General features: G+C 45.8%; 1 protein-coding gene across 3 annotated transcripts in view; it reads right to left on the bottom strand.

The window, feature by feature from the left end:
• Positions 1-670: 670 nt before the first annotated feature.
• The window catches only part of vps13c (vacuolar protein sorting 13 homolog C), a 45,945-nt gene continuing 25,182 nt past the window's right edge, over positions 671-21,433 (bottom strand). For 2 of the 3 annotated variants that reach the window (XM_028402045.1, XM_028402047.1), the window contains 29 exons: positions 21,037-21,301; positions 20,797-20,957; positions 20,593-20,714; positions 19,881-20,178; positions 18,094-18,483; positions 17,897-18,001; positions 17,641-17,796; positions 17,322-17,447; positions 17,120-17,253; positions 16,906-17,032; positions 16,576-16,811; positions 16,347-16,491; positions 16,097-16,237; positions 15,949-16,030; positions 15,796-15,865; positions 15,588-15,699; positions 8,488-8,601; positions 8,269-8,399; positions 8,089-8,170; positions 7,898-8,011; positions 7,734-7,809; positions 7,490-7,653; positions 7,260-7,305; positions 7,033-7,156; positions 5,573-5,687; positions 1,472-1,563; positions 1,271-1,394; positions 1,090-1,173; positions 671-1,013 (listed from right to left, as the gene is read on the bottom strand). In XM_028402045.1, the coding sequence (XP_028257846.1) occupies positions 912-1,013; positions 1,090-1,173; positions 1,271-1,394; positions 1,472-1,563; positions 5,573-5,687; positions 7,033-7,156; positions 7,260-7,305; positions 7,490-7,653; positions 7,734-7,809; positions 7,898-8,011; positions 8,089-8,170; positions 8,269-8,399; positions 8,488-8,601; positions 15,588-15,699; positions 15,796-15,865; positions 15,949-16,030; positions 16,097-16,237; positions 16,347-16,491; positions 16,576-16,811; positions 16,906-17,032; positions 17,120-17,253; positions 17,322-17,447; positions 17,641-17,796; positions 17,897-18,001; positions 18,094-18,483; positions 19,881-20,178; positions 20,593-20,714; positions 20,797-20,957; positions 21,037-21,301 (4,038 nt within the window). In that variant the 3' untranslated portion in view covers positions 671-911. Of the gene's footprint in view, positions 1,014-1,089; positions 1,174-1,270; positions 1,395-1,471; positions 1,564-3,257; positions 4,630-5,572; positions 5,688-7,032; positions 7,157-7,259; positions 7,306-7,489; positions 7,654-7,733; positions 7,810-7,897; positions 8,012-8,088; positions 8,171-8,268; positions 8,400-8,487; positions 8,602-15,587; positions 15,700-15,795; positions 15,866-15,948; positions 16,031-16,096; positions 16,238-16,346; positions 16,492-16,575; positions 16,812-16,905; positions 17,033-17,119; positions 17,254-17,321; positions 17,448-17,640; positions 17,797-17,896; positions 18,002-18,093; positions 18,484-19,880; positions 20,179-20,592; positions 20,715-20,796; positions 20,958-21,036; positions 21,302-21,433 lie in introns of those variants that run through there. The other variant, XM_028402048.1, reaches the window with a different exon arrangement.

Consider the following 21,433-nt stretch of genomic DNA (forward strand, 5'->3'; position numbering starts at 1 on the left):
TGCACTCTGAAGAATCCATTCCAGATGTTTTCACAGCAGCAGAGGTCAGATTACAGAGAGGATATTACCCATGATGCACTGGGAACTCCCTCATCATCTGTCTGTCTTCAGGTTTAACAGAACTGACTCCGGGTCAGGTTGTCCTGCAAACACATGACAACAACAACCTAAGAAACATCCAATCAGATCACAGCTCAGCTTGAAAACACACCAATGAGCAGCAGGAACATCCTCCATCGGGAAATCATCTTTATTCTGTTGTTATTGCCATGACAACAACATAGAGACCTCCAATGGTGTGTAAACAGCTGGTACATACATCACCCTCCATGTTTCTTCTGGAGTGTGAGCTTGTACAGTCCAGTAAACCCCCTAGATGAATGAAACTGATCTCTGCTGCCTCCTTCTGGTCTGACCCAGAATCTCATCTGAAGCAACACGTTTTAAATTTTACAATAATCCTTCATGTATAAAACCAAACCCCCAAAAAAAAATAAAAAATCCACACGCTTTAGATTAAACACACACTTTAACCCAACAGAACAAACACAGACTGTCTGCTTACAGATGAAGTCTGAGCAGATCTGAGTCAAATGTAAACAAACAGTACTTTTCAGCAAAGATCAAGAAGTGAAAAAATATATTAGATAATTAATTAGCTAACTGAAAATAACAGCATTGATCGTTTATTAGCATAAACATTCTTTTAGTGCAACGATTTTTTATGGCTTCATCCTTAAACACAAAGCAGCACAAGCTGAGACTAAAACTAAAGACAGAAGTCATTCTTCCATAATTCATAGGTTTGACAGTTTAACATCATTTCCTTATAAGTGAACACATTTCGCATCTTTAATGACAGGAAGTCATCACAGCTCGTTCCTTGAAGCTGCTGCTGACAGGAAGTGACATCACTGTTTGCTGTTGGATTTCAGGAAACGCTGCGACTTCTGCCGCACCATGCGGTGCTGCTGCTGCGCTACCTGCGCATCATACACAGCCGTCTGCAGCTTCTGTGGGTGATCATAGTAACCAGGTGAGAGCAGGGAACACAGAAACACACACACACACACTGACACTCACACACACCTGAGCAGTGTTCGGATCTCTGAGCTGAATGCTCCTCACCGACTCCTGACCGTCTCTCTTTGGAAGTTTCAACTTCTGCTGCTCCTGAAATACAAACACACAAGCGTAAAAATAAACCAACATCGACACACAGTGAAGCAGCACACGCCGACTGTGGCAGATTCCAGGACTGTGTTGGTACCTTGCAGTAAATCTTCAGCTCACTTCCTACCACAGCTGGAGGACGGAGGAAGTTCTCCAACAAACATTCCCACTCTTTGTTAAAATGGCCCACAAAGCCAATCTCCTTCACGCACAAAACCCTCCTACACAACGACGACAACAACACAATAATTATAAACAGGAACCCTCCTGTTAAACAGCAGGTCTCTGAGAGTCGTACCTGTTGGTGACAATGATGTTGGTCTTCTTGTGTCCAGGGTACTGACAGTGATCTCTGAACACTTCCCCATCCAGCTGTTTGATCTCTGACCGCTGCAAACACAAACACACTCTTTCACTGCGCTGACAGCCTGAGCAGCTGTTACCACATCTTCTTCATATCACTCGCACAGTTTGAAACTGAAAAGAAAACGTTTTTTAAAAGTCAAATCCATTTCATTTTATTAGCATATTTTACCATTGTCTCACGGGGCTTTACAGAGACCCAGAGGGAGGAGGAGGTGGGGGTTTTGTGACAGATGTTAAAATGTTGACTTCACAGCAGAAATAAACATGTTTCCATCCTGGTCCAAAAACGATTCTGGTCTAAATTGATACGTTTACTTCTAGTGTAAGGGTTGTGATTCACTCTTATTTCATTTATACTATGACTTGAAGTTATGCATAGTTATAGGTGTGACTGCTTTGACTGCCAGCCCACGTCACTTGATGGACTGTGACGCTGGGTGTCCCACAGCCTCCAACTGAGCCTTCAAACAGCTCTTCAGAAACCAATGTTGCACGAAAGCTTCGTCCATAGTTTAATACTGTCGATGTTTGTGACTGCTGTCTAAAACTACGTCTATCAGTGCAGCACACTGTGGTTCAGACCAGCTGTAGGCTTTGTTAAACAGAACAGGTCTGGTCTTAAAGGTGGAGGTGGTGTCTTCTGGTCTTAAAGGTGGAGGTGGTGTCTTCTGGTCTTACAGGTGGAGGTGGTGTCTTCTGGTCTTACAGGTGGAGGTGGTGTCTTCTGGTCTTAAAGGTGGAGGTGGTGTCTTCTGGTCTTAAAGGTGGAGGTGGTGTCTTCTGGTCTTAAAGGTGGAGGTGGTGTCTTCTGGTCTTACAGGTGGAGGTGGTGTCTTCTGGTCTTAAAGGTGGAGGTGGTGTCTTCTGGTCTTAAAGGTGGAGGTGGTGTCTTCTGGTCTTACAGGTGGAGGTGGTGTCTTCTGGTCTTAAAGGTGGAGGTGGTGTCTTCTGGTCTTACAGGTGGAGGTGGTGTCTTCTGGTCTTACAGGTGGAGGTGGTGTCTTCTGGTCTTACAGGTGGAGGTGGTGTCTTCTGGTCTTAAAGGTGGAGGTGGTGTCTTCTGGTCTTAAAGGTGGAGGTGGTGTCTTCTGGTCTTACAGGTGGAGGTGGTGTCTTCTGGTCTTAAAGGTGGAGGTGGTGTCTTCTGGTCTTACAGGTGGAGGTGGTGTCTTCTGGTCTTACAGGTGGAGGTGGTGTCTTCTGGTCTTAAAGGTGGAGGTGGTGTCTTCTGGTCTTAAAGCTGGAGGTGGTGTCTTCTGGTCTTAAAGGTGGAGGTGGTGTCTTCTGGTCTTAAAGGTGGAGGTGGTGTCTTCTGGTCTTACAGGTGGAGGTGGTGTCTTCTGGTCTTAAAGCTGGAGGTGGTGTCTGCCTCATGAACTGAAGCTGCTTCCATAGTAGAGCTGCCTGACAGCTAAAGGCTCGTCCTCCATTCTACTGTGATGAATCCTAGGAACTCTGAGTCTGACTGTTCTATCAGGAACATACGGTTCTATCAGGTCCTGCAGACATCATGGAGCTAGTCCATGTAGAGCCTTGTAGAAGGATCTTGAAGTGTATCCTTGAGCCCACTGGGAGCCAGTGTAGAGAAGCTAGAACAGCAGAGATATGATCCTTTGGCTGCTTCCTGTCAGAACTCTAGCTGCTGCTTCTGGACCAGCTGCAGACTGTTCATGCAGTGATGTGGACATCCTGACCATGGTGAGCTGCAGGAGTCCAGTCTTGAAGTGACAAAAGCATGGAGGAGTTTTTCAGCATCACTCTGAGAGGATGCTCCTGATCTTAGTGATATTAGGGAGGTGAAAGTTTAACATGAGGGATAAACCACAGGATCAAGGATAACTCCGAGGTTCCTCAGAGTCGGACTGGAGGCCAAGATGACTTCAGGTTGGTCTGAATTCAACAGTAACCTGTATGTCATCTGTTTTGATGTGGAGGTAGCCATGTCTGACAGAGGACCCACTGATTCATTTTAATGTGTCACTTTGTTTTTTCATTTGATTCTGATTGCTTCATATCATGCCACACACTGGAACTTCTGCATGTTAGACTAGCAGGTCCAAATATCTTTCAGGATGTCAGGCAATAGACTGATTGGTTCTGATGTTGGTCTGATGTTACGGCTCTACTGACACATGGAAGGCTAGCAGCTGCACATCCCCGTGGATCCCAGGACCCTCCTCTACCTTCTGAATATTGAAAAGGAAAGTTTGTAAAGATGTAAAGTACACAGAAGAGTTTTATTACACACACTCTCCGACTCTTAAGTGTTTAACACACAGAGGTCAAAGGTCATGCATCACATCAGAATGACATCACAAAGACAGGTTTTCGAGATCACTCCCTCCTTCCTCCTCCCTATAAGGACGGTTCAGTGTGCAGCACTGTATAGTATCAAAGTGCCAATCTCTGCCAGCTAAACAAGCTGCGTTAATTAATAATAGTTATCATAATAATATGAATAATAATTTGTGCTGTTATAGCATAATCTGATGAGATCATCCTTTAATTACACGGCAACAACTAACAAACGCTACACATCACGTTATATTAGCTCTGCTGTTTAGCTTCTGTGCAATGGAGGATGGTACACATTACTAATGTAGTCAGCAGGTATATGCTACATTTAATGATGCATTGTGGGATACATTGAGGGCACTATATAGGGTTTTGGGACACAGCCACAGGTTAACTCAAATAGAAAAATGCTGGTAGAGTGTTTTAGTGAAATCATTTCTACTCCTCTGGATAATGACAGCCGCTGCTTGATACATGGTTAGAACCAAAACATTTTTCTAAATATCATAAACAATCCTAAACAAATAAAAAACTAAGTGTAGAAAAAGTAAACAAAGTGCTTAAAATGTTTGAGGTATGACAGACTTAGCATGCATAGAAACCTGAATAATATACACTGATTCATATGTATGGATAGACTTATTTAGAGTATATAACAATATTCATAGATCAATGTTTATAGAACAGTCTTTACAGATAAATATAAACCTTAAGTAGACACAATTAATAAAAAGTGTAGATTTAAAAAGCACTTGAACAATAAAGTTGATCAAACCATCATCATTCCTCCCCAGGCTGCATGTGACAAACACCAGAAACAGAAGGAGTGACAGAAGAAGACGAGGAAGAACAAGAAGAAGAAGAGAAGAAGGCAGCGTTAGAGAAACTTCAGACAATCAGCTCCCTGCACTGACATCTAAAAAAGTCAGGTTAGAATGAAGTGTGAAGCTCTGTCTGCAGAGCAGCAAGAACTAATCAGATGAAAGAAGCTTTGTCACTGCTGGACTGAAAGAGTGCTTAAGGCTGTTCCATACTCCGCGAGACAAAGAGCGGAGAATGCGCTCCACGGGTGGTAAGAGATAAAAAAAAAAGGTCCATACTCCGCGAGACGTGTGTGTGCAGAACTCCTCATACGGCCCTCCTACGCAGCGCACGTCACACTAGGGTGACAACACAGTTGTGTTGTAAATTGTGAGCACAGTCGTGGTTACCTGGCTTAACGAGCTGATCATGTTCAGGGCAGAGGGCGCACAGCTGACAACAGATAGAAGATCAGTGCAGCTGACTGTAGCAGACCTCTGGTCTGTGTGAGTTTAACTCTTTTATCGCCACCTTGTGGACAGACGCTCTCCTCTGTGCGCCGTGTTTCTCCTTCCAGGAGCTGTTTGCCAGCTGCTCATCTAAACTGTCCATCGTAGTTGTGCTTCCTCCTTCTGTGTGTTCTGCACCTGAAGCCCTTGCGCTTCTCCACTTTCATCACGCCCACAATAAATTCCGACCAATCACAGCATGGTTGCCGCACAGCCTTGAAAGACAAAGTTCGGCCCGGACCCTGTGCACAAGAGTGCGGAACAGCGGGCGGTCAGAGACAAAAAGTGACGTCATTTTGTGGGCGTAACGTCTGCAGGGGGGAAAAAGTTCTTTGTCTCGCGGAGTATGGATCCAGCTTTAGTCTGCTAATATCTACAGCGACACCGTGTCGTTATGGAAACGAGAAAAACAGTGAATGAGGTCAAACCTGGAACAGGTCGAAACCCTGCGACTCTGTCCGATCATACGGCCGGATGACCCCGTCTTCCCGGATCAGACGCACCGGCCGCAGTTTGGTCACTTCCTCTGTGGACTCCGCCGCCCTGACACAGACAGACACACACACAGGGCTTAGTGTCTGACAGTTATTCTGACTCCACCTGACATGAGACACATGATGTGATTAAAGTGTCACTTCAGTCTCCGCCAAGGTTAAATAAACATTCAGAGAGGAGCAGCAGACGTTCTGATGCACACGATGCTGCGAGCATCAGCTGTGATATCTCACCTGTGGTGACCTCTACAGTGACAGCATGAAACAATAATGGTCAACAGGTTATCATGAACTGGCTGATGTGTCACATGACAGATGGATCCTCCAAACAGAGGAGGAGGAGGAGTATGATGTCACTGCTGGGAAATGTGTAGGGAACAATAGATTTACTGAAGTCAATGTGTTAATAAATGTTTTATATGAATCATTGATAAAATATTCTTCAGGTGTACCAAATTTAAATGGCTGAATGTATTTAAAGTCTATATGAGTGTAACTGTTTGCATATAGTCAGCAGTATTAATCAGCTTTCATAGATTCCCTTATTTACATGTTGTAGTAACACAGGCCTGATGCAGCTGGAGCAACAAACAAACTGTTAATGCTTCTCTGCTGTGCCAAACTCAGCCTGACAAAACCGTGTGACCATTCAGTCAACCAGTACCTGAGGAGAGCAGGGGCCACGGTTTAATGTTAGGATGATTATTTTAAAATGTCTGAGTAGGATCAACACACAACACGGTGTTACAGGTTGTATGGGACATCAGGTGGTAACAGAGGTAAGCCTTCATGTCTGCAGGTCAACTCAGATCACTGGGACAGCAGTGACTGATGAGGATGTATGCCATCTGCAGCTGTGACATGGTGTCTGCATGGAGGTGACTCTCCTCAGGGGCATGGCCTATTAATACCTCAAGTATGCAACAAGCTGAGGGTCTCACAGATGGAAAGAAGCAACGAGCACTGATGGACAGTATGACGAGCTCTGTGGAGGAATTTTGACAAGATGCAGCAACTTACCGGCCGTCTGCTGCAACAGTCAACATGCAAAAACCAAAGTGCTTCTTGTTAAAGCTCAGCTCCTTCAACACTGCTTAGAACAGGTCTGATCATGCTTCAGATCAAAGGAGAATCACAAGCAGAAGTACAGACTGGCTGTGGTTAAAGGAGCTCAACTTTGACACTGGTGTAAAATACTCACACACAAAACACCAAGAAACAGAAAGAAAAAAACTCCCAGCAACATCGACACAAGACAGAAAACAAAAGCAGAGATGTAGAAATTAGAAGAACAGACAACAAACACCTTTTGACACACAGAAAACACACAAAGTCCTGCAAAATACTGGAAACAAAGTAAGGGCAAGGAGAAAACTGCTGCTACACACAAATACCTCTGAATGCCTTGGAAGGTGCTGCTGGCCATGTCAACAATGCCGCCTGTTGGCCGAGCAACCACGCCCACCAGACCTTTACCAATCCCCTTAAAGAAGCCTGCTGCACCCTCCTTCTTTGCTCCTGTGGGGAGGAAGATGAATGTGAGTCAGATGATCTGAGCCTTCAGTCAGCTTGAAGGTCTGGATCCCATGCTCGTGTCAGTGAGTGTTTTAGGAACACGTACCCTCCACAGGTTTGGTGACGATGCCTGTAACTCCACCCACCACGCCCTGTGAAAACAGAAATTGTTACCGAGCATGTTGAGCTGAGCCTAAAAAACCATTTCACTGTAAGAAAATCACCTACATGTAGTGCAGAGTTCAACATAATTGCGTTGTCTAAAGTTGTTTGGCAGCACTTCACTACCTGTTTGTAAAAGAATAAGAGGCGACTGCAACATCCAGCCCTCCTCACCTTCAGCAGGCCTTTTCCTCCTTTAGCCAGACTCTCTCCAAAGTCTTTGGGGGGTCGGTTCATCTCTTCCCGTCTCTTCTGTTGGTACTCTTTATCCATTGTAATGGCTGCCAGACCTTTACCCACTGAACCCGTGATCTTTGAAACCATACCTGCAGCACCCCCTGCAGGAAGAATCAGATGGCTCTTTTCCCTGATCACAGAGATAACCAAATCCATCACTGCTCTGGTCAGAGTTCCTTACCAACTGTGTGACCCAATAAGCTACGGACACCGATTACAAAACCTTCAGCAAACTCCTCCGGGCCCTGAACAGCTCCCTGAGAAAAGACAAAAGGCTGTCAGGGTTCTGACAAAAAGAAATATTCTGGTTCAAAATAACCAGGTCTGGACTGCACGATCTGTTACCTGGAATGGCTCATAGAAGAAGGCCTCCACTCCTTCAGACAGACCTCGGATTAGTCCAAATGGGTTTCCCAGGACATCCAGACCCAAAACCAGAACATACATCTGCTTCAAGAACTGCAGCCAGAAACCAACAGCGTCAGTGGACAGAGGGAGGTCACATGACTGAAAAATAAATGAAGATATAATGTTACCTGCTCACTGTAGTGTCTCACCACTGCCCACATCAGCTTCTCTCTGCGATAGAACTGGTACTTCACCTCAAAGAAGGCCAGCCTGCAGTGAAAGGGCAACAAAACAGTTTTCCTGTGACTGCATGGTTCCGGCAAGATGCAATATCTTTACAGACATCAATGCCTCTCTCTAGCTCTCACTTGAAAATGATATCATCGACGTCAGTCAGCGTGGCTCCAATACTTTTCAGCAACAGGTTCAGAGACTGAATGGCTGCTGTCTCCTGAGCCGAGTCGTCACCACTGGAGCCCAGAGACAGACTGAGGTGGAGCTGAAACACAAACACAACACCCGAAAGTGATCGCTGACTTCGATCACCTACGACCTGAGTTCAGTATATTTTAATAAAGACTCTTCACCTTGATGGGTGAGATGTGGAAATGTTCAAAGAAGTTGAGCCCAGATGTGTCAGTCAGCGATGCCTCCATCAGCTCGGCCTGCAGGAGCTGCAGATCTGACTCTATTAGGCCAGACTGAAACCGAGACATATGAAAGATACGTGAAAAGCTCATCAGTCAGAGAGTGGAACACAACACTTCAATTTTCATAACATCTTTTACATTAATAAGTGGTTGTAGGTGTTTCACAGGAACCCAGAGTCTGACCCTCAAGCAAGCACTTAAAGGCGAACAGTGGCAGCAATAACTCCCCTATCACAGGAAGGAGAGGAGAGGAGAGGAGAGGAGAGGAGAGGAGAGGAGAGGAGAGGAGAGGAGGAGAGGAGGTTTGGTTTTCAAAGTCCTTTTAATGACCACTTACCAAAACTAACAAAATTTCAACATGTGAGTAAAGAAAAAATACAAAAATTTTCAGGGTACACAATCAATCCTGACCATCACAAATGAAACAACTCACAAATCATAACTTAAAGGTTAACTCCCCGTTTTCTGCCACAGCACACAGCACCCCTCCCATAGTCCATACATGTACGAAGTCCTGCAGCTTGTCTAGTGTTTTGTGAAAGGTGTACTCCACCCGAAGGCGAGATTTTAGCAGTCCTTCAAAAACTGGCACTACATCCACACACCCAGAATCCTGGGTTTTGTTCCTGCGTGTCAGCCAGATAGCCAACTTTGCACACCCAGATACAAAATTCACCAATGTACACACAGATTTCAACAATGCCTGATATTTTGGGCCAAAAATAAATAAATCAAAAGAAAACCTCATCTCAAACCCCCGAAACAGCCTTTTCACCAACTCAAAGAGTGGTCCTAGCCTGGGACACTCTACAAACAAATGTGCGAGAGTTTCAGTTTGCATGCAAAAGACACACTCTAATCCCACCCCAGGGTCCATGTGCGCTCTGTATCTGTTCGTAGCTATTGCACCATGTATAACCCTCCATTGGAGATCTGCTGTTCGCTTCTCAATGGGCGGCTTATACAGGGACCGCCAGCTGCCCTTCGGGGAAGCATCTGGGCCAAAGAACTCAGTCCACCTCGACTCCCTGACTTACGAGAGGGACTGGAGATGGAGAACTTTCACACAGGTTGTGTACAGATCCTTTTTCCCTGCATCCTTGAACTTGTCCAGGTGTGGTGTTTTAAAAGACAGCAACCGACCCCCCTCCTCCTGCCACTCCCCCACTGCAGGAGAAACAGACAGAGCAGGGAAGCCGTACTCACTGCCTTCGCTCCATTGCTCACACAGGGTAGAGTCTCTTACAAAAAGTCTTAAAGGGGGTGGAAGAGCCTCACAGACCTCCACCACCCTGTTGAACAAACGAACAGAGGTGAGTTTACTCCTCTCTCTCAGAACGTCCACCGGTAAAGCAGTCAGCTTCATTAAATGACCTACTTTAGTGCAACCGGCACTTCTGAGGTTAGCCCGCAGGCTAGCAGATTCCAGGGATAAAGTCTTTAAAAAAGCACTGCAACACAGTGGCTCTTCAAAAACCCACATGCCCGGAGTCTCACTTCTTGCACGTTGAAATTTAAAAATCCTCCAGACCTGCAGTACAGAGCTGTAGAATGGTGTAAGTCCAGATAAGTCAAGAACCTCGCTCTGTATAAGGAAAAGTTGTTTATCGTAATCCAGCCGGCCAGCTCTTCTCATGAGGAGCCGAGCTGTGTCTAACCAGCTTGGACCACTGTTGTAGAGGATCTGTTGCGCTGTCTGTAGTCTGAAGGCAGCAATTTTGGACTGAATGTCAATTAGACCTTGCCCACCCTCGGCTACAGGTAGGTATAAAACTGCTGCCCGAATCCAGTGCTTTCCAGACCAGAAAAAGTCCAGGATTATCCTCTGGATGTCCTCTACGAAGCCCCTCGGCGGTGTCAGAGGGATGAGTTTGTGCCAGAGAGTCGAGGCAACCAAGTTATTAACAACCAGAACTCTCCCCCTATAAGACAGCTGAGGTAGCAACCATTTCCATTTAGACAACCGAGCGCACACTTTATCCCTGATTCCCTCCCAATTCTTAGCTTTAAAGCCCTCAGTGCCTAAAAACACTCCCAACACCTTCAACCCCTCCCTCTTCCAATTGAGACCTCCTGGTAGAAAGGGCACTGCCTGATCCCTCCACTGGCCTAACAGGAGAGCCTCACTTTTACCCCAGTTCACCCGTGCAGAGTAGGGATGGGGCCGATCCGATCCAGTATCGGTATCGGGTTCCGATACCAGCTTAATTAACGGATCGGAAATTTCCGATCCAACCTGGAGAAATTTCCGATCCAGAGTTAATGACTCACAAGTGATCCCGGGCTAGGTGACGTGTCTGTGCTCCAATGAGACACTGACAGAGATGACACGCCTCCTTTAAGGAAATCCTCTGCAGTTTGCAAGTAGCAGTTTAAGCATTGAGCGCCATACAACATGTCCGCTGTGTGGAAATATTTTACGGTCGAAACGCCACAAAGTAAGACAGCAACGTGCAATGTTTGCAAAGCCATCGTTCCGAGAGGTGGAACCTCCGTTGCGACGTTCAACACTACAAATATAATTAAACACCTGAAAAAGCACCACTCGAGAGAGCACGAGGACTTTTTAACCAGGGGGCAGAAAGAAGAGAAGAGCCGCCAAGAATCACTTCTGGAATCATTCAAAAGGCAAAATAAACTTCCAGCAGACAACGTAAAAGCCAAAGGGATTACAGAGAAGTTGCTCAACTTCATCGTACTTGATGACCAACCCTTATCAGTGGTGGAAAACGAGGGGTTTCGCAGCCTGATTGAACACTTGCAGCCCAGGTATAGTTTACCGTCCAGGAGATATTTGTCAGAGACGGCGCTACCTGAACTGTACAACAGAGTGTCAACCAAGTTAGCCGATAAGCTAAAAGGAGTTCCAGCCCTGAGCTTTACCACAGATATTTGGACTTCAGATGTCTGCCCAATGTCACTGATAAGTCTCACAGTGCATTGGGTTGATTCAGATACACATAGAATTTAAATAAATATCCATTTAAACCCTTAAAGTTGCATATTTGTTTTCAGGATGGGATTTCTGCCGTTTTCTAACCTCATACTTACCTCAAGTTGCTTTTTGGAGAGAAGTTTATTACAGCCTCGTAAAATCAACAATAATGATAATAATCATAGTGATATAAAAGCAAATAGAGCTATGGTATCGGAATACTATCGGTATCGGCAGATATCCAAATTCAGGTATCGGAATCGGATCGAAAGTGAAAAAATGTGGATCGGTGCATCCCTAGTGCAGAGGATGCCTTCTCATAAAGGAGCAGGGCATCTTGCAGACGACGAACATCCTCCTGACTAGACACAAAGACGTTCACATCATCTGCGTAAGCAGACAATACTAATGCACGCTCAAGCCTGCAGGACCCAGGTAAAGAAAAAACCACTGAGCCGATCCCTCAACCTGCACAGCAGAGGTTCAATTGCCAGACTAAAGAGCTGGCCGGAGATGGGGCAACCCTGCCTTATGCCCCGCTGTACAGAGATCGGCCTGCTCAGCCCAGCACCCATTTTTATCAAACACTGTGCATTGCAATAAAGTGTTTTTAACCACCTTACAAACCCTTCACCAAAGCCAAAAGACCTAAGCGTGGAAATCAAATACGAGTGATCCACCCTGTCAAACGCCTTCTCTTGGTCCAAAGAGACGACACCAACATTTACATTAAAACAATCACACACATCTATTACATCTCTAATTAGAAAAATATTGTCCATAATATACCGGTCAGGAACACAATAGCTCTGATCTGTGTGAATAATAATGCCTAGAGTTTCTTTTAGTCTATTAGAGAGTGCTCTAGACAGTATTTTGTAGTCTGAGCAAAGTAAGGCAACTGGTCTCCAGTTCTTTAAAAGTGCCAAGTCCCCCTTTTTTGGCAGCAGGGAGAGGATTGCCCTCTGACAGGACACCGGAAGAGATCCAGATTTAAAACACTCCAAGAAAACTCCGAGAAGATCATGACCAATGATATTCCAAAAAGTTTTAAAAAAGTCCATGGGCAGGCCGTCGATCCCTGGTGCTCGTCCAGACTCCATCTGATTGACGGCAGATGTCAGTTCCTCCAGGGTCAGATCTTTGTCCAGATCAGCCTTTTCCTCTATGTTGAGCTGGGGAAGATCTTTCAGGAGCTCTTCCCGACACTCCAGATCACAAGGTTCCGATCCAAACAGGCCTGCATAGAAGTCCATAGCATGCTTCCTCATCTCAACTGGGTCAGTGGTAGTACTTCCCCCCGGCAGCCTTAGGCATGTCATTAGCTTTCTCTCCGCCACCGATCTCTCAAGATTGAAGAAGAAAGAGCTCGGGGCATCCATGTCCTTTAGCTGGAGAAAACGTGATCGGATAAGGGCTCCCTTAACCCTCTCCTGCAGGAGTGAACTCAGCTCCGACCTTTTCTCCTTCAGCAAAGGGGCAGTGATGTCATCTGCACTCCTATTTAGGCCTTTTTCTATGTTCTTAATATCCAACTCTAGATCATTAATTGCAGCTTTAATCCTGGCAGAAGAGTAGGAGGTGTACTGCTGACAAAAAGCACGTATTTGTGCTTTACCAACCTCCCACCACAACTTAAGGGAACAAAAATTAACCTTTTGAGTTCTCCAATGATCCCAAAAGCGTCCAAAATCCTGACAAAAATTTTTGTCCAGCAGTAATTTATTATTGAAATGCCAATAAGACTTGGGCCGTGCACCTAAAGAAATCACTATTCTCACCGCTACTAAATGATGATCAGTAAAACCAACTGGATGAATACTGGAGGAGAGCAACCTTGGGTTGAGAGACTTAGAAATGTAGATTCTGTCTAATCTAGCTGCACAAACTTGATTATTGCAGACCCTGACCCAGGTGTACTGCTGAGATTGTGGATGTTTGACTCTAAAAGAATCAAGCAGGTCTAGATGTAAAATGACGTTGCTCAGGGACTGAGATGACTGCGGGTGAGGTTCTTCACCAATTCTGTCAATAGTGAAATCTAAGGTGCAGTTAAAATCGCCACCAATAATAATATGCTCCTGTTGATGCATTATCAGCTCATTTTTTAACTGGGTGTAAAAAATAACTCTCTCCGCTCCACTATTTGGGGCATAGATGTTAACAAAGCAGTAGACTACGTCCTCAATGGCTACTCTAACAATGAGCAGACGGCCTTTCACTACTTCAGTGCAAGATAAAAAAGATGTAGCGACAGCTTCTCTAAAAAGAATAGCTACCCCTGCACTAAAATTTGTTCCATGACTTAGTCTAAAAAGACCCTTCCACCATAAACCCCACTCTGTCTCATCGTGTGTGACTGTGTGTGTCTCTTGTAAAAACAACACATCAATCCTGTTTTGATTGGAGACCTCAGAGATTAATGCCCTTTTCTGTCTGTCCCTCCCGCCATTTATGTTAAGAGAACCAATGTTAAGGCTCCTCATAGATAGGTCAAAGAAAGAACAGAGACAGATAAAGACAGTTAAAAAACGGAGGAGCGAAAATAACACCCAGTGCTGCATCATCATTTACATTGTTTTACTCTTCTGGCTTTGCCACCGATTTTCCTCAGAGTAGTGACGTGTTTCTTAAGCCGGAAACGCTTCTTTTCATCTAGTTGGTCGAAACCAACTTGTCTTTTGAGGATGTTAACTGTTCTGATGAATTTATCAGTGTCCCTGAAATAATCCTCCACTCTGACAGACTTTTTGAAAGTTTCATCCAGAAACAGATTTATCTCTTCTAACGAGTAAAGGTCTGTGCTCAAGCTGGAAGAGCCAGAGATGGATGTGTTATCTGACTCATAGTCTTCTTCCATCTCTTCTCTGGTACATGAAGCCTGGCTGGCAGACAGCAGGCCCTCTTCACTGAAGACTGCTTCCTGATCAGTGTGAGGCTTTGCAGGAACTTCCATGTTCCCAACCAGCTCTGCTGCAACGTTATTGTCTGCAGCCTGAGAGGAGCTCATGACACCACCTGCAGGCTGACTTTCACTCCTGCTCAACCCGGTACTGATGAGATCATTGGACCTCTCTGACTCTGTAACAATCACCACGTTATTTACATCAGTCACCGGAGCAAGAACTTTAGCAGAGGCGGCGGCTTCCGCCGCGCCGGGGACAGACCCGCCAGCCGCGGTGTCGGGCGGATCCGCCGCCCCGGCGCGAGCGGGGCCGCCCGCACCCGCTCCCTGCTGCTTATGAGGACATGCAAACCTCTTATGCCCCACATCACCACACTCAAAGCACTTCATCTGTCCTGAGCTCGCGTACACCATGTAGGAAGCGTCACCCTGCTTCACACGGAAAGACACCTCCAGAGTCTGTGTCGGCGAGTCCAGGAACATGAACACCTGTCTCCTCAGAGACTGGACATGCTTCAGTTTGGGGTCCTTACACCCCAGGCTCACCGTCTTAAACCCACTGGCAAACAGAACCTCCTGCCGCCAACAGAACCTCCTCCACGGAGACCGAGCCGTCTGGAGGGACTATCCGCGCACCTTGCCGGATAGTTGGAGGCGGCGTCACAGACGCCATACCTCCCGAAAGCAACCAGACCCCACAGAAAAGTAAAGAAAACCGTCTTACCTGATGATGCAGTAACAGTAGAAACACCAGTTGAAAAACCGACCAGAAAACCAGTTTGAACTCCGCGCCACTCACACACCGCCACCACCACTCACGCTCACACTCACCGGAAACGGAAACGAGAGGAGAGGAGGAGAGAGGAGAGGAGAGGAGAGGAGAGGAGGAGAGGAGGAGAGGAGAGGAGAGGAGAGGAGAGCACAGGAGAGGAGAGGAGAGGAGAGGAGAGGAGCTGGAAATGGCTCACTTGAGCACACTAAAAATATACCTCTAACAGCACAAATAAACAGGTACAGAAACAAAAGTGTGCAATTTGGTATGAAGGTATAAATATAAGCAAGAATTTGAGATGGATAGGTAAGTACAAAACAAAAGTGTAGGTAGGACAGAGGATGAAGGGGAGAGAAAGAGGAGAAGAACAAACGTGCACCATACATCGTAGACCATAGAGCTGGCACCATACACCTGCTGCTCACCTTCTGTCTGTCAGCCTGGGGGTCAGCAGCTGGTGTAAACAGAGCCAAGATGGCTCCCAGGAAGCCCTGATCAACCTTCAGTGCCATCTCCTGAACCAGAGCCATGAAGTACCTACAGCACACACACATTTTAATGACTTTATCTGACTCCAATAACCTCTGACACTCAGGTGTACCAGCTCCTGGTCCACACAGACATTTTACTCACTTAAATTGTAAGACGTTACTGTGCTGGTTGAACCTAGTGATGACAGACACATCAATGAAGGGCTTTGGTTCTGTGGAGGCAGAGTTCGAGAGACCATTCTTATGATATCAGTCAATTTATGAAGGTGCGAATCACTTGAAAAAGATGTAACACCTGAGTCCAGAGCAATAGACTTTGGGGGAGGAACTGGATTGAACACAATGGGGAAGATGGCACCTGGCAGCTGGTTGTCCACCTCCAAAGAAAAAACATGTCAGTCTTTTGGCCTGGTGTGTTTTCAGACACATGTGTTTATGTTTACCTGGAGCCAGTGCAGCTGGGCTCTCAGGCTGCGCTGGTGAACTGACTGCTTGAGTTCCACCTGGATCCCAGATAGGAAGTTCCTTCTCACTGGGCAGGTGAATGGCTGCCGCATCTTCATGATGGCACCGCTGAGGTTCACCTGACAAACGATAACATCACACAGACTCAGACAAATAGCAAAGTGATGGCTGGAATCTAACGCCTGTTTTTTTAAGGGAATCTAAGGATGAAGTTTGGCGATCTCTGACCTCCAGGTTGTTCTCTAGTCTGAGCCAGCCACCTTCTAGCTTCCCACTCAGCAGACTCTGGTAGGTTTTCTCTAACAGGTTGATGTTCTTCTGACTGAAAGGCTTCCACCGATTCTTTGGCTTCATCTCCCAAACCACACCTGAGCTGTAAAACAGACACACCACTGTACAGCGGATGCACCTGAGCTGTAAAACATTCATATTGACCCCGTTGAGTGCTGATGTTTACCTTGTGATGCCAATGTAAGCAATCTCCTGCCGGCTGCTGTTGTTGATCAGCGACAGTCCAAGGTTTTGCAGTGATAATTTAACTTCCTGTTGAAACTGTTCAAGCTCCTCGGCCTGCCGAGCCTTCGTGACGATGCCGACGTCCTCAGTAAACAGCAGAATCCGCTGTCGCCCGTCCAGGAAGGACACCCAGTGGACCTGAGACTGGAGGTCATAGGAAAACTGGCCGACCTCATCCTGAGTTGACAGAGACTGTCTGTGAGCATGCTGAGGGTTTTATCATGGGGGGCAACAGATCATTGAATATTAAAGGAACTGGTGCGCATCAGACCTTCAGCAAGTCGAGCTCCCCTGAATGATCCATGTAGCTCCAGCTGAGCATTCGGACACCTGCTGGATCGTCCCACACAAACCGACGAGCCTCGCTTGGTTTCAACTTATGAACCAACGCTGAGCCGCTAAAAAAGAAACAGCAGGTAGATGTCAGCCAGATAAAACATATCATTTACAAGGAAACTTAAAATGTGTGTGTGTGTTGTTCTGACCTCTGTCTGTAGTTGATGGTGACCCAGGGTGTGTGGTTTATCAGCAGGGCAGGCGCTGCTCCTTCATAATACTCACTGAGACTGATGACGGTTGAGTGATCAGAGATGTTGACATCCACAATGATTCCTCCACACTGTAAACACACACACTCGTGTAAAAGATACATCTGGGCATTACCTGCAACTGTCAGGTGACACTAACCATGTTCAGGCTCAGGAGGGTGCCACTGTCCTGTCGGTTGAAGAAGAAAGACTTGGATGTGGAGTCAGACCCAACCACACGGACACACAACTTTTCTGAGCTGCTCTCTGGCCAGAGTGGAAGGCACTGCAACATGACAGACATGTAAGAACATTATCACTATTTGCTGTTTCATAGAAAAAAGACTCCAGCAACAGTTCAGATCTCAACCTGACAAAGGTCTACTGGAACCATCTGTGGCTGATACTAACATCAACAAATTCTCCAGCTCTACCTGCTGAAGGTGTACTCTGTGTTCTTAGCTCAGAAGTGTCCTTACCTCAGTGGAGGCGATGTAGTGCCATTTGGTGGAGCTCTGGTTGGTGACTTCCCCCACCTCCAGTTCATAGGATGACTTGTTAACCAGAGTGTAGAATGGACTCATGGTGACAATCCTGGTCAAGTTAAAACTACTCATCTGGATACTAACACCCACCTGGGCACAAAGTATGAAAACAAGTCAGACCACAGCAGATGATAGCTAATGAGCCTAAGGTGGTCTAATGCCCAGAGACAACATGAACAAAACCAGGTACCAAGAAGTCATTGTTGTTGGCGGGACAGAGAACGCAGCCATAACTTCCCACTGTGTCCAGAGAGAAGCCTTCAGACCAGGAGCTGGTAGACACGCACAGCTGGAGCTGTAACACCCAACACATGCATCAAAACAACAAAGACTACACAGCACATCGAGGGCCAGATGGTATCATTCAGTTACCAGGTCATTTCTCACCTTATTCTTGCTGAACAGGTTTTTCTTCCTGAAGGAGAACAGGATGACGTCTCGGTAGTCGGCTGGGTGTTTAACACTGACGTCGTCTGCTCTGTACTGCAGCACCCGAGATGTCTTATTGATGATCCAATACGGGCTAAAGAGCGACAGCAGCAGGCGGCTGGCTGTCCTTGTCACATGTAAACTCACATCCACTGTCATGTTGACATCCGAGTCACAGGTGAGACACATGGAGAAGAACTCGGGCATTTCCTGTTCAATCCGAACGTGCCCATGCCAGTCACGTCCCTGATACCTCATCAGCACCAATGACACAATCTCCCCTGTGACGCGAGCGTTCAGGAGGTCAGACGTGCTGCCTTCCAGAAGCTCATAGGAGTCTGCCGAGTTCTGAAGATGAAGAATAGATCTGGTCAGTCACTACCTGAAGTAACAAGTAATCTGACATGACCCTGATTATTCATGGATAACCCTGACCACCCTGTACTAGACAGAGAACGGAGCACCTTTTCCAAAAGGCTCAGACCGCTACAGGAAGTCTTTCCTGCCTCTTGCCATAAGACTCTACGTATAACACCTCGTCTTTGTGTCATTGTCAAAATTCTTGAATGTTGTAACCGACAAGTTTAGTGTATTTGTACATATATTTTCTCATTTTTCCATGTAAATAATGCATGTTCTGTTTTTATTACCTCACAGATCTATGTTTACTATGCTGCGTGCCTGTATGTGAGGATAAGATACTCCCCCACAGGAGAAAGATGCAGTATTACAGCAGCCAGCAAAGACAGAAGCAAAATATCAAAAATATAAAAGACATAAATAAATATAAAAGAATGACTGCTTGTGGTGACTGCATGGTGATGAATAAAGTGACTTCAGTACTGTGAGTGGTTTTTGGACATTATGATCAGGCATGGTGACGATTTACACTACATACATAAAAGCACATGAGACTGCTGTAACAGTCAAATTTCCCAGCTTGGGATAAATAAAGTGCTTCTATTCTATTCTATTCTATTCTATTCTATTCTATTCTATTCTATTCTATTGCCATGTTCAAGAGGTGCCCCTCTTTTAAATCTGATTGTTTGTGTTGAAAAAAACACAAACTCATCTGTTTATGGTAAAGCTCGATGTTATGCAAATACCTCAGACAAACAACAAAAACTTGTTTGTATTATTATTACTTATTTAGAAAAAAGAAGACAAAAAGAATCATGCCGAGTCCCCTGCCATGATTCCAGCTTGTACTTATGGTTTGTGATCCTCAGTCATGTGTCCATGTGGCACCCTTTCACATTAAGAACATCTTCTTAACATAACCATGCTGACTGAGACCTGTGGGCTCTGACGTGTTGCTCATAGATAGTCTGAACTGTAGACCACTGAACTCCACATTGTTTAGAAATGCTTTCATAACCCTTTCCACATCGACTCCACAGCAGCAAACTTCCAAAATATATGCTCTCATAGAGGTCTGCAAACCAGCTGATGATCAATTCACCAAGGGCTGATGATGAGAAGCACCTGCTGCTGCTCACCTTCCTGAATCACATGGCAGCAGTAAGGGAGCATTAGCCACAATTTTTTCTTTGACTTTAGTTTTGTAAAAAAAAAAAAACTAACATGTTGTAAATGTATAGGTTTTATTTGCCTTAAACTAAGACCCACAACGAGATGCTAACTATATGACTTCTATTATGTTTTTCCATGAAAAAGCAGGATTGATGTGGTGTACTAACTCTTGAACATGGCTATATGTAATGAGCTTTAATATGCAGTACCTCCATCATGTAGCGGACTGTGTAGGGCAGCAGGTTGCGTAGTGTGGCGACAGGGTGGAGATGGATGACATATGCAGGGTCCCAGTCTTCCTCTCCGTAGCTGGCAATATGCTGCAGATTGTCTGGGACAGCTAGCGTGCTGACCATCAGGGGCAGCAGGCTGCTGTCAGACGCAGGGCACTGAAGCAATGAACACACCTCTGAGCTGCAGTGTACCTGCTCCTTCCAGGCTACACAGGTGGAGGATGCACCGTACTGTCCATCCAGACAACCCGCTGGACGTACGAAGAGCTGACATCTACAGAACAAAAACACACCTGCTGAGCACCTGGTTGCACCTGCACAACTTTTGACCATAGAAACTTGTGGCTGACACATGTTAATGGTTGTTCAACATCTAATAATTCTTTTGACTTTATTCACCACTCAAAATGAAATTTCATAATCTGCCCATCCACTGGGAATAGCACTGTAGCTATCTATTGGCTGCTGTTTTGTAAACTTGCAATAGCTCATCACATGCTGGCACAAACAATCATTCCACATAAAATAAACATAAACCACATAAACACACGCGCTCCAGATTTGTGAGATTTGTGTGTCTGCAGCTGCATACAACACTGCCATTGACCTCTCCTCTTTTATTTAGTACTAGAGCAGTTTTGGAATGGGATATACCCTAATACATCCATGCTACGAGATGAGAGGCTACCTGTATGTCTCCAAGGAAACATGAAACTCTCTCCCTGGCTCGGCCTGTCCAACACTCTGCAGACTCCGGGACTCTGGACAGTACTTCAGGATGGTGAACCCCACTGAGAAATGATTCATTATCTGAAAGCACAAACAACAGTTAAAGCTGCTGGTGGTTCTTACTAATCACTGCTAGTTAAAGATCAGTGTTTGGCAGTCAGACCTGCAGTGGCGAGCGGACAGTGATGACCTTGTTGCCTTCAGCAGCATCTATCTGCAGCAGCACAGAAACAGCCTCCTGCAGCATCGGGCCCCGGATGTTGTAGAGGCGACGACCCGGTTTGTCCACTGCGATGTTAGAGATCTCACTGTATCCACTGGGCACTGCAAGTTCCGACATATTTATTAAATGTAACAGAAACAATGTGAGCGACCATGGAGCGAGAACACGAGGACTTCTCACCGATGCTAAGGTTGAACAGGCAGCTCTCTTGCCGCTGCAGAGCTGAAAGTTTTCCTCTGGACGATAGCTGGAACACGGAATGTTCCAGGTCCATACTCTGATCCACTGATAGCTCGTGAAGTTTTCCCCGAGCCACAGATCCAACCGACCTCAAGTTAGCGCTGTGCTGTACAATGAGGGGTATCCCAAGAAAGTTTCTGATGGTAAAGGGCGCCTTCTCCTTCAGAGAGTAATCAAAGCTGGAGGCCGTACCCTCAGAGAATGCCTGATTTAAACAGGAATGAATGAGGTTAAAGAGCAGCTGTGCTGACAGTCACTCATGAATGAATCAGCAGATCTCCTAGTCTAAAGATTCATTAAATCTGTTGCTGGAGGATCATTATTGGTTCTACCAAAA

The sequence above is a fragment of the Parambassis ranga genome, chromosome 3 (assembly GCF_900634625.1).
Source record: "Parambassis ranga chromosome 3, fParRan2.1, whole genome shotgun sequence".
NCBI classification, from domain to species: domain Eukaryota; kingdom Metazoa; phylum Chordata; class Actinopteri; family Ambassidae; genus Parambassis; species Parambassis ranga.